At 54.6% G+C, this 11,375-nt stretch overlaps 1 protein-coding gene across 1 annotated transcript; it reads left to right on the top strand.

Annotated features, from left to right (window-relative positions):
- Window positions 1-6,587: 6,587 nt before the first annotated feature.
- YARS (tyrosyl-tRNA synthetase) lies at window positions 6,588-11,368 on the top strand. Its single transcript, NM_001397399.1, has 14 exons — window positions 6,588-6,641; window positions 6,721-6,788; window positions 6,977-7,123; window positions 7,207-7,382; window positions 7,593-7,722; window positions 7,890-7,970; window positions 8,308-8,400; window positions 8,598-8,733; window positions 8,953-9,038; window positions 9,179-9,314; window positions 9,629-9,723; window positions 9,876-10,069; window positions 10,193-10,334; window positions 10,578-11,368. Exons 1-14 carry the CDS (start codon window positions 6,626-6,628, stop codon window positions 10,686-10,688), a joined length of 1,611 nt encoding a protein of 536 aa, NP_001384328.1. The 5' UTR covers window positions 6,588-6,625; the 3' UTR covers window positions 10,689-11,368.
- The last annotated feature ends 7 nt before the right edge of the window (window positions 11,369-11,375 follow it).

Here is an 11,375-nt window from a genome sequence, read left to right as displayed (position 1 = left end):
CACACTGCGCTGATATAATTCATGGGGCAGTCAGATGGCACTTCCAGCACGGATGGGGCAGATTATGCCACGTTATACCCAATGTAATTTCCCCAGATTTGCAGGAAAACCTCCTAACCACACAGAACAAAGCTCAGCACAACCAATCTGACCAGACCCGGTCTGCTTCCCAGCGTCTGTTAAGCAGCAGTGTGATCAGCTTGCTTGTTACACCACAGCACCTTCTGTTTCCTCCACAAAGCTGCATGGACTCAGTCGTCTGATGACCCTACAGATTAAAGCAGTGCTGTTCCCACTTAGCACTCCCAGCCCACACGTCTCGGGGAAAGCGAGCTGGGTTCTCTTCCAGCTCACGCATCAGCACCAATTTTGTGTGACTACATTCCAAATGAAGAGCCTTTATTATTAGCAGCAGAGTCAGGAAAGACACAGCATGGATTTGAGATCCCAGATGGAGCCACCGAAGCTGGCAGCCAGGAAAGCTGCCTTTTTGCTTCCAACCTGCACGCATTGGGCACGGAGTCACTGGGTGGCCATAGCAGCACAGCCCCACGGTGCCATTGGGCACTTCCCAGCACACTGCTGTCCTTTTTAACTGATAAATCCACATTTAGTGCCACCAACTGCTGAATGTGACTTATTTACACCACTCAGGCCTCCTTTGCAGAGTTCTCCAGCTGCTGTTGGAGTGCAATATGTTAGCAAATGATATGGAGTTTTTAGTTGTCAGACATTTATCACAATGCTTACACCCAGCTTGCACAAACCAAAACCATTTCCAGGAGCGAAGTCGTTATTTTTCACGCCAGATATTTAGAATTCACAGTTCTTTCAAAATGAACTGAAAGCACCTCAGACTAACAGACAGAGTGCCACTGGACAGCAGCTGTAACAGCTACAAAGCATCTCCTCCTCCCATAGGCACCAACCCCACACCTCGGGGTGAGGCTGGATGGGGGCTGCCCCTCAGCTCAGGGGTCCAGCACTCCGAGCTGCCGACCTGATCCATCAGAACATGCAGCTCATTGAGAGCATCTGCAGGTCATCAAAGCACTAACGAGAGCCCAAACATCCCCCAGCAGCTGATTCCTAATGCTGTTCCTGGTCTTCAAGCCCCCCCTCCAGCCAGGCAGGCAGTCTGAGGGCAATACAACGAATCCCCAAGGACTGTTCAGGAGAATGCACCAATCCTTCAATTGTGTCATGGAGTAGGAAAGCACCACAGCTGCAGCCTCACTGCAGGGTGTGCTGTTCTGCTCACTGAGGACAGCACCCACAGCTGAGAGGCAAACTCCCCGGAGCACCGCCCTTGCTGAAGCTGTTCAAGGTGCTCTCCATACAGAGCAGTGTGTCCTTGTCCCATGGAAACTCAAAGGTCTCTCCATGCTGCACTGCAGTCATGTGATGGATGAGAGTCACAGGGCCACGTAACACACCTTCCTTCCCAGGGAACAGAGCGTTCCGAGAGCAGATCCAGGGCTCCTTCATAAGCTGCACTGTCGGCTTTTGTTTGCCCAAGGGAACAAAAACTTTTAGGGAAAGTTTCTGTTGTGTTCTTGAAAATCCACCTTTTCTGGATGCATTGTTTGGGAAGAAATGAGGTTATGGAAACAGCAATCAGAGGGCAAACTCAGTGTCACACAGCACCTGCTCTCACAGATCCTTATCCTTACCACACAGAGGTGCCCTTTGCTTTCTGTTCTGAGTCACAGCCGGAAGGGCACAGACTTGGAGGGGCTGATTGAGGCCATCAGGTGCAGCCGCTGCGTGTCCGTACCACGGGGTGTCAGTGCTGGAGGACAGCGGGGGAGGAACAAATCGCATCGCTTTGTTTCCTACAAAGCATAGGGATGATAAAAGATTGCACATAAGTCTCGTCAGATCAGTGCTGCCCAAGACCTCCCAGGAGCAGAGAACTCCTGGAACAGTCTGCTCATCATGCTCCCCTTTTCCTGACCTTATGTTCATCGTTATCCTTACACAACAGATCACCAAGGTCAGAACGCAGCCAGCGGTTTCACTCCTGACAAGGAAAGCGGGGCCGGATCCTCCCTGCGAGTTCTTTGCTGACCACCTCACTTCTACCTTGGCTCAGTCACACATTTGTTCCCCCCCTCTGTCCCCTTCCTGTCACTTTAAAGTGAAGGTATTTCGTTTTCTAAAGGTATTTGATCTCTGTGGTTACAGTGGGACAGATGGTCACAGACATCTGTGACTCCTCATAAAGTATTTCTTCCTCTTCTCTCTTTGACTCAAGAAAATAACAAATCAGGTCTATCCCAGATTGCAAGGAGTCTGATAACATTGGGAAGCATCATAAATCTCCATCAGGCCTGGAGGTCAGGCAGAGCCAGCACAGCCTGCAGGTACCACGCGTGGCTCCAGCGAGCGGTGCGGCTCTGAAGGGCAGAAGTGCAGAGCAGCAGGTGGAGCAGCTCCATCCCATATGCACAACTGCAGCAGGAATGGCTATGAAAGCCATTTTCCCAGAGCACAGATGTTTGGGTGGAAAATGGGAGTAGTCTACGTTCAGAGAGAGGGATGCTGTCTGTTAGTTTGTCCTTCCCCTGCCCTTCTAAAAATAGGCCCATCCAGCCCATAGACTGGGGACACGAGCAGCAGAGCGCTCACGTTCAGTGCCAGGAGTCACAGTTATAAAAGGAGCCTCAGCTCCTGCAGACTGATACAGAAGCATGCAGAACTGCTGAGGAGGATCTCATCAAGAAGGGTATGATTCTATTTACTGTTGAATGAAGGGCCATAATGAAGTGTGAATGCTAACAAAGGGTCAGCTGGCAGGCATCTTTTGTGGTCAATTACCAGTTTCAGCCACCCATTTCCAAGCAGATGCTCAAATCACATCTCATTTCTACATCTGCTACAAAGCAGCCTCAGCAGCATTCAGATTCCTTCGGGGAGCCGCAAAATAAATTTATCCATTCTGATTTAATATCCTCTGGAAGGTGGAACGGGAGGGAGAGCAACCGGAACCAAGGGGTAGCACAGCTTTCTGGGATCGCTCTGCATCTGCCCTGCAAACGATGCAGGCGAAAGGGCCGCAGCTCCAGATGCACAGAAGGACCACACGGGGCCAAGGTCAGCCCACTCAGAAGGTTTCTCTGTGGCAATTGGGGAAGCCCACACTGTCAGGCTGAATTCCGGGCCTGCAGCCACTCAGAACACAAAAGCTTTGTACTCATAAGGAAAGTTGTGTTCATCACACACAGTGTTCTTCCCCAGAGAAACAGTTCTCCATTTCGCTCACCAGCTTTGTTCATTTGGGGCTTCTGCCTGATTTTCTGTGACTTAGAACATACGTTTTGCATTTTTAATTTAAAAGGAAGAGAAAACAGGCCATTCCAGCTCTCCTCAGTCCCCTCTGCATTACTGATGCTGTATCCACGCACTGGAAAGCAGCCCTGTGGCTACGCAGCTGCTCGCACTGCCCAGATAAGTGCAGCCTCCACGCAACGAACCGCAGAACTGTCAGCTCCTTACAGCTCAGGGGAGACAACAATTATTGCACCCATAAGCAGCTGAAATAAACACAGCGGGTGGCCATCTCTGTAAGCTACCAGAACACTCTTTGCCATCCAGAATACCTCAAGTTCTACTGTTCAGCCTTCTGACACTGCCCTGCAGCTGATACCCATCCCTGCTCTTTCCAGCCACTTTCCTTTCAGCCTCTGCTGCTGACAGTTCTGAGTGGCAAAGTGCAGAGGGTTTTAACAGTAGATCACCATCCCAACACTTAAGCTCTGTAGGATCTACAGATCCCTCCTTCTGGGCGTGCACCCATTGGGGATGCTTCCTTAGCTCCCTTCTGAAGTGCATCTGCCACTTCTGCCTTTAGAATAACAGATGGCATCCATTCTGGGGGCCTGTCTGTCAAACCAGGATGCAGAAGACGGCTGCAAAATGCCTCAAAGTTAATTCAGACATTAATTTTTCATTGCATTGTTTTACAGTTAGAAAAACAAGAATAGTTCTTGAAATAGAGCTTCAAAGATAACACACAGAGGAAAGTGGAGGAGAAAACGGTAGCCACGGGAACCAGCAAGCCACAGCCGCCATTAACACGCCAGAAACAGGCAGAGCTTCCAGAGGAGCGATGTTTTCGTGGTGCCCAATGCCACAGAGGGAATGGCAGCGCTCAGAGCGCGGCCGCAGTGAGCGCAGGGAACGGAGAACCGCCGGAGCGCGGCGCTGCGCGGCTGCTGCCATCTGCCGGGAGCCGCACTGCGGGCCGCCCGCACAACGCCGCATCTCCAGCCCGGCCCTGCCCGGACTCCCAGCCTCCTTCCCTCTCATCCGGGCCAGCCCTCGCATTCCTCCCTCTCACAGTATCTTCCGGGGTAAAACATTAAGCACTTCACCGCCTTGGGCGACCAGCATCAGTCTGACCGGGTGCTGTGCGCTCATTTATGGCCACTGCTTTCTCCGGAAAGTCACCCTGCAGAGCCCCATCCACGCACCACCCGCCGGGCGGAGAGCCAAAGGCTCCTCAGCGTTGGGATCAAACACCACTCACAGTCAGTGGGACCGGCAGAGGTCAGTGTGCTCCTCTGGTCCGATGCTACCTTTGTATCTTTGCTGATGACTGACAGTACAGCTGCTGCTCACCCCCTTTTCACTGACAGCACACCTATTTTGGCTCAGAGTGCTTTTTCTACTTACACACTGCTCAGATTCCAAGCAATCGTCTGCCAAGATTTCCTGGATCTCTTCCTCAGCATAACTGAGAGCAGAATGCCCTCATTCAGTGTCTGACAGGTCCAACAAGGGGCCGTTTGGCTCACCATCACCAGAACACCTGGCTGTAGCCACAGGAGTGGCTGCATCGTTGTATCTTTGACTCAGAACTAGCAACGAGGCCACCATAGCCAGAATCATTTGGAAAAGGAGGGGATTCTTGAAAGCAGGTATGGCCTGGGGAACAGAGCAGCAGTTTCTCTGATGCAGTGATATAGCAGTGATTCAGCACAGCTTTATTAACTGACTCTTAAACCTGAACCTGCCCTGGGGAACCCAACAGACTTCTGACACGGTGTAACTGGGAAGGCACCATTACCAGCTGAGACACAGGGAGACAAAGCCATTCTCTTGGCTAGGTGAGATGTGCACTGACACAGAACGCCCAGCAAGCCTGCAGACTTCAGCATTTCAGACAGCAGCCTGTCCCTAAATTCACTGCTTCAGAACCCGAAAGGCTCCAGCAGGTGTCTGCTGGCTGAACAGCCACAGCTGTTCCATAAGCCCAAGAATTTGGGTTAGTATCCACCTTCAGTACCTGTTCACGTAAATAAATGTAAGCTGTCCTCATACAAGAAGAATTAAGTAATAAACACTTACCTGTTTCCTAAGTCAGCAATTCACTGCTGTAACCATTTGGCCCCCATTACCTCTGCTCTTAAGAGTATTTTGGTTCTTAACAGCACACACCAACGACCAGCCTGCGTCCTGCAGGCATTCCCTCACACACCCTATGGCTTCGGCCAGCAGGGCAAACGCAACCCCACTCATTACAACCTGTGCCACCCCCTGCGAAGCTGCTATAAATCAGTCATGCTCACACCTGAAGCCAATATTTGTTAATTACATCCCTCACCAGCTGGCACGTGAAGTACTCAGCACTCCTTAACCCTTCCAGCCCTATGGGCCCTATCTGCTCCTCAGCCCTCACCTCTGCTCTCAGTAACCAACAGCCCAGGAAAAACGCAGGCAATGGAAGAGTAAACCCACCATGGAACGAGGATGCTCAGCAGTGCGTGAGTCACTCAGAGCACTCACACAAAACGAGTGTTGTAAGGACAGATCCGAAGATAAAAACCTTCCTGTAAAACTAAACGGCTTACAAACATCCACAAACAAAACCCGCTGTCCTTTGTGAGGAAGGGGGTGGGAACGCAGCCCCGGGAGCGCCGCGCTGGGGGGGCTCTCAGCAGCGGGACGCGCCGGGCCCAGGGAGGCATTTCCTGTCCTCCGCGGCCGTCAGATTTAAGGGGCACCTCCCGTCTTTCCATCGCTTTTTTTATTATTGTTTCCAGACAAGGAAACCCCCAACTGCAGCAATAAACACCACCGCTTTTCCTCGCACCGCCCGGCCCAAATCACAGCAATCGGCGCATCCACGGCGTGAATAAAACCCGCCGAGGACACGCGGAGGCGCGGGCGGCCCTCAGCGCGGCCCCGCGGCGCGGCTGCGGGTGCCGAGCGCAGCTCCGGTCCGGCAGCGGCGGCGATGGGATGGTGGTGGGATCCCAACCAGAGAGGACTTTAAAGAACCCAACGTTTTCACGCATTTAGAGCGGCTGCGGCCCATCGCGCTCGGCTGGCGGACGGGAGGCGCTGCCGTTATTGCCGCATCCCAACCCGCACGCTGCCGGGCCGCCCCCGCAGCGCCGAGCTGAGGGGCTGTGCCCACACCAGGGAAACGTTCCCGAACGGTTTAAACGGCTTTAAACGATGTCAGACGCGGCCATCCGCGACCACCGCCGCCATCTCAGCACCGTGTGCAGCCCCGCCCCGCCCCGTCCTGATTGGCGGAGCGCGGCCCATCGGCAGCTCGGCTCTCCGAGGGCGGAAGTGACGTCAGAGAGGCACCGGCGAGCGCCGAGTGGGGCTGATGCAACCCGGGCACGGTGGGTGAGGCGCACCGGGGGGGGAAGGGGGCTTGTGGGCTCGGGGCTGTGCGCACCGCTAACGCGTTCTGTCCCACAGCCGCTGCCGCCATGGAGACCGCGTCCGGCCCGCAGGAGAAGTACCAGCTCATCACCCGCAACCTGCAGGTACTGGGGTGCGGGCCGGGCCTGGGCCCTGTGCTGAGGGGATGGAGCGGGCCGGGCCCTGGGCGCGGCGATAGGAGGGCCCCGCTCAGTCGCCGTGCCGTGCCGGGCCGTGCCGTGTCTCGCTGCTGGGCCTCGTCTCGGGGCTTGGTGCCCACCCCAGCCCGGCTGCTCTCGGGTTTCTCTCACAGGAGGTGCTGGGTGAGGATAAGCTGATGGCCATCCTGAAGGAGCGGGAGGTGAAGATCTACTGGGGCACCGCCACCACGGGCAAGCCGCACGTTGCCTACTTCGTGCCCATGTCCAAGATCGCCGACTTCCTGAAGGCTGGCTGTGAGGTGCGTGGCCGGGCCGGCACTGTTCCCCCTGCTCTGTGCATCTTCTGAGCAGCACGGTGCTGATTCTGTCTGTTCTTCACCAGGTGACGATCCTCTTTGCTGACCTCCACGCTTACCTAGACAACATGAAGGCCCCCTGGGAGCTGCTGGAGTTGCGCACTCGCTATTATGAGCATGTGATCAAAGCCATGCTGGAGAGCATTGGAGTGCCCCTGGAAAAGCTGAAGTTCATCCGAGGCACGGACTACCAGCTCAGCAAGTGAGTTCTGAGCACCTGGTCCTCTGTGCAAAGGAGAAGCTGGCTTGGGGCCCTGCTGTCATTCCCAAGCCTGCTCCCAGGCACTGTCATTCAGGGAACAAAGTGAAGGTGCCTCCAGGCTGCTCTCAGTGGTCAGCACCAGTATTTATGTGAAGTGGCTTTTGCAGCTGTCCCTCTGCCTGGTGCTGACCATTCTGTCCTTTGCCACAGGGAGTACACGTTGGATGTGTACCGTTTGTCATCTGTGGTGACACAGCATGATGCAAAGAAGGCAGGAGCAGAGGTGGTGAAGCAGGTGGAGCATCCTTTGTTGAGCGGCTTGCTCTACCCAGGCCTGCAGGTGGGTGTTGAGACTGCCTGGCTGAGTACATATGTTGAGGAGGTGCTGGGTGAAGCCAGGACTGCGCCTGGGCAGATCCTGGAGCCCAGGCAAGGCCTCCAAAGGCTGAGTGAGCTGGAGCGTGGAGTCCTGGGTTCACGCTCAAGGCTGTCTGTGTCTTTCTTCAGGCCCTGGACGAGGAATACCTCAAGGTCGATGCACAGTTTGGAGGAGTTGATCAAAGGAAGATATTCACCTTTGCAGAGAAGGTTAGGAATGGGGGTGTTTGAGTCCCTTGTGATTCTGGTGTGGGACTCAGACTCTCGCTAATAGACTTGGAGAGGCATCACTGTGATTTCAGTTAGTGTCACAGGGCTCTTAGCAGCTCCTGCTGCTGCTCTTGTGGTCCACAGGGCTCTGGTGTCCTAAGTGGGGCTGTCACATGATCCTGGCAGTGGCTGTCAGGACCATATGAACCCATGATAGCTTTCTGGGTCTCATGGCCATGCTCAAGGTTATCTGAAGCCAGGAGCAAACAGGGACCGTGGGTTAAAGCTGATCTGCAGATGAGTATTGTCCATGACTTACTTCCTTGCATTTTCCCAGTACCTTCCTTCCCTGGGCTATGCCAAGCGCATCCACTTGATGAATCCAATGGTTCCCGGTCTGACAGGCAGCAAAATGAGCTCATCAGAAGAGGTTGGTTCTTGAGTGGTGGCTGGGGCTCTGCAGGGGCATGGGCTCATAGCTGGGGATGGAGAGGCTGCACCCTGAGAGATGGAAATTTCTCACTTCACTGATTCTGAGGGCTAAGAAAAAGGTGCAGCAACACCTGCATGAGTGTCCTCTTTTGGGCAAGAAATTAGGAAAAGGGCTATGGAAATTTCTTCCTCCAGGACTCGAAAATTGATCTTCTGGACCGCAAAGAAGATGTGAAGAAAAAGCTGAAGAAGGCTTTCTGTGAGCCAGGGAATATAGAGAACAATGGTGTCCTCTCCTTCATTAAGCACGTCCTCTTTCCCCTCAAGTCAGGTGAGGGGCTTCTCACTACCAGGTGTTGAGGTCACTTTTACCTATGGGCAAAAGGAGGGGGCAGGAATATACAGTTCCTGACACTGGCTGCACCCTGCATACCCTCTTGCCAGCTCTGCTGCAGGTCCTTTAGCTCTTGGCTAGAGTGGGGTGGTTTATCTGGATGAGTAGGGGGAGCTTCCCCTGGGGTTAATTTGAGCCTTAATCTGTGTCTCACAGAGTTTGTGATTCTGCGAGAAGAAAAATGGGGAGGAAACAAAACATACACAGCCTATGAAACTCTGGAGAAGGACTTTGCTGAGCAGGTGAATACAGCAAGGGGCTGAACACCTTCCTTGTCCTTGAGGCTTCCACAAGCTCTTTGGGAGGGCTCAGAGCAGCACTGGGAGTTGAAAATCCACACTGGGGGAAAGACACAGGGACTTCTCTGCTTGTCACAATACAGGTTGTGCATCCTGGAGACCTGAAGAACTCTGTGGAAGTGGCCCTGAATAAGCTGCTTGACCCCATCAGGGAGAAATTCAACAGCCCAGAGCTGAAGAAGTTGACCAACGCAGCATATCCTAACCCATCCAAAGCAAGTAAGGAACTGCTGGGGGAACTGGGGCTCTGGCCATGTGGGACTGGGTAGGAGGGAGTCTCTCCAGGGCCGTTCCTGGAGAGCATTTGCAGAATGAGGAAAGGCCAGTGCTGCTTGCCTGCCCTAGTGAGAGATGGCAGAAGGCATCTCTGAGAGGCCAGGAAAGTGGAGGAGGGACTGCTGTGGTGTGTGCAGACAAATAGGGAATTCAGGAGCCTCCAAGTCCAGCAAGTGGGGGTCATTGTGTGTTCACTAGGGCTTGGCCAGCTCCCAGCGTTTAAGGTGAATGGTGCAACTGTTCCCTTTGCACTGTAGAGCCTGCAGAGAAAGGCACCAAGAACTCAGAGCCAGAGACTATTGTCCCATCTCGGCTGGACATCCGTGTTGGCAAAGTGGTCAGTGTGGAAAAGGTATGGGTACGATGGGAAGAGGGGATTAACCTTCTCACAGTGTGACAAGGGCACTCAGTGTCTGGAGAAAGGTGAAGGGGAGGGGTCTGCCCCTTTCTTTTTTTGTCACCCCAGCACCCTTCTCTGCTCCTTACCTTGCTTTTACTTGCCAGCACCCAGATGCTGATAGCCTGTATGTGGAGAAGATCGATGTGGGTGAGCCTGAGCCCCGTACTGTGGTCAGTGGCCTGGTGCAGTTTGTCCCTAAGGAGCAGCTGCAGGACAGGCTCGTGGTGCTGCTTTGTAACCTCAAGCCTCAGAAGATGAGGGGTGTGGAGTCACAGGGCATGGTGCTGTGTGCCTCCAGGTGAGGGGGGAATCAGGGCAGTCCCCTCCAGGGGTGCAGTCTGGATCCTCAGAGCCTGGCGGTGCCAAGGGGCAGGTGGGCACTGCTTGGGGGTGACTCTACTTCCTGTGTACCCCTCTGCAGTGTGGGGGAGCCACGGCAGGTGGAGCCCCTGGACCCACCTGCTGAGTGCTGCGCTGGGGAGCGTGTCTACGTGGAGGGCTACGAGGACGGGGAGCCTGATGATGAGCTCAAGCCAAAGAAGAAGGTGTTTGAGAAGCTACAGGTGAGGGGCTGTGCTTGGGGCTGGGCCACAGCACAGAGCAGTCGAGCTGAGGGCTGGGGCTTCAGGCACTGAGAAGGGCAATGCTGAGGGCCATGTGGATGCCACTGTTCTCATCACTGGGTGATTTTAGTTTGTCTGCTTGCTGCCCGTGTCATGGTCAGCGAGCCTTCAGGCAATATCCAAGGCAGCCCCAGCCTGGGTGCATCCCAGGCCTGATCCCCTTTCCCCTGCTCTGTTCCCCAGGCTGATTTTCGCATCTCTGAGGACTGCATCGCTCAGTGGAAGGAGAGAAACTTTCTGACCAAGCTGGGGAGCATCTCGTGTAAAAGCCTGAAGGGGGGGAGCATCAGCTAACAAGCACCAGAGCCATGGCTTGCCTCCTGCCTGGTCCCTCCACCCGTCCCTCCAGGCTCTCCTCCTCAGTCTGTGCCATCTCCTTCCCCAGCACCTTGAGCAGGGGGCTTAGCCCTTTGGGACCTGGCAGCTCTGGACCTGAATTTGCAGTCTCCCATGCACTGTAACAGTGAGAGGCTTCTGGAGAGCTGGCCCAAACATCTTTGCCTTGGGTCTGCTCAGTACCTCTGCTGTGGGCCAGAGCTGGGGCCTGGCAGTGGCACCACATCTAAGGGACCTGTGTTTCTTGTGCCCGTGTCGTCTGGCTCATCACCTAAGGTCACTGGCTTGCTCCCCGTTGTGCCATGGACTAGAAACCTGCTCACTGGTTTATCTCTGGGACAGCACGTGCAGGCACTGCCATGACGGTTGAAAGGGAAAGCTGCTTGATCAAACCCGTGTTGCTGCTACCAGGGTGGGGGACAGCTGCCTGGCAGCCAGGTAGCTCCTGTCCCCTGCTCTGCTCCGTGCACAGCCCACTCGGGGCAGGGGCTGGGGCTGCTGCTCATGGGCCAGGAGCCCAGGCATCCCCTGCCACACCAGGTCTGACCTGAGCCCGTGGCAGGCTGGGGTGGTAGGCCTTTAAACACCGACTCGGGAAGCATCTGTCTGTCATAAACCCAAATAAAATGTCAAGCTGACAGCACC

This window comes from Gallus gallus, chromosome 23 (assembly GCF_016699485.2).
Source record: "Gallus gallus isolate bGalGal1 chromosome 23, bGalGal1.mat.broiler.GRCg7b, whole genome shotgun sequence".
In the NCBI taxonomy this organism is placed as follows: Eukaryota; Metazoa; Chordata; class Aves; order Galliformes; family Phasianidae; genus Gallus; species Gallus gallus.
The sequence above is the reverse complement of the archived record's forward strand: the minus strand, read 5'-3'. Positions and strand labels throughout refer to the sequence as shown.

Coding starts and splice junctions, on each gene's coding strand:
- YARS (NM_001397399.1), top strand. Junction 9,039..9,178: donor AGAAGGACTTTGCTGAGCAG/GTGAATACAGCA, acceptor GTCACAATACAG/GTTGTGCATCCTGGAGACCT. Junction 9,315..9,628: donor TCCTAACCCATCCAAAGCAA/GTAAGGAACTGC, acceptor TTTGCACTGTAG/AGCCTGCAGAGAAAGGCACC.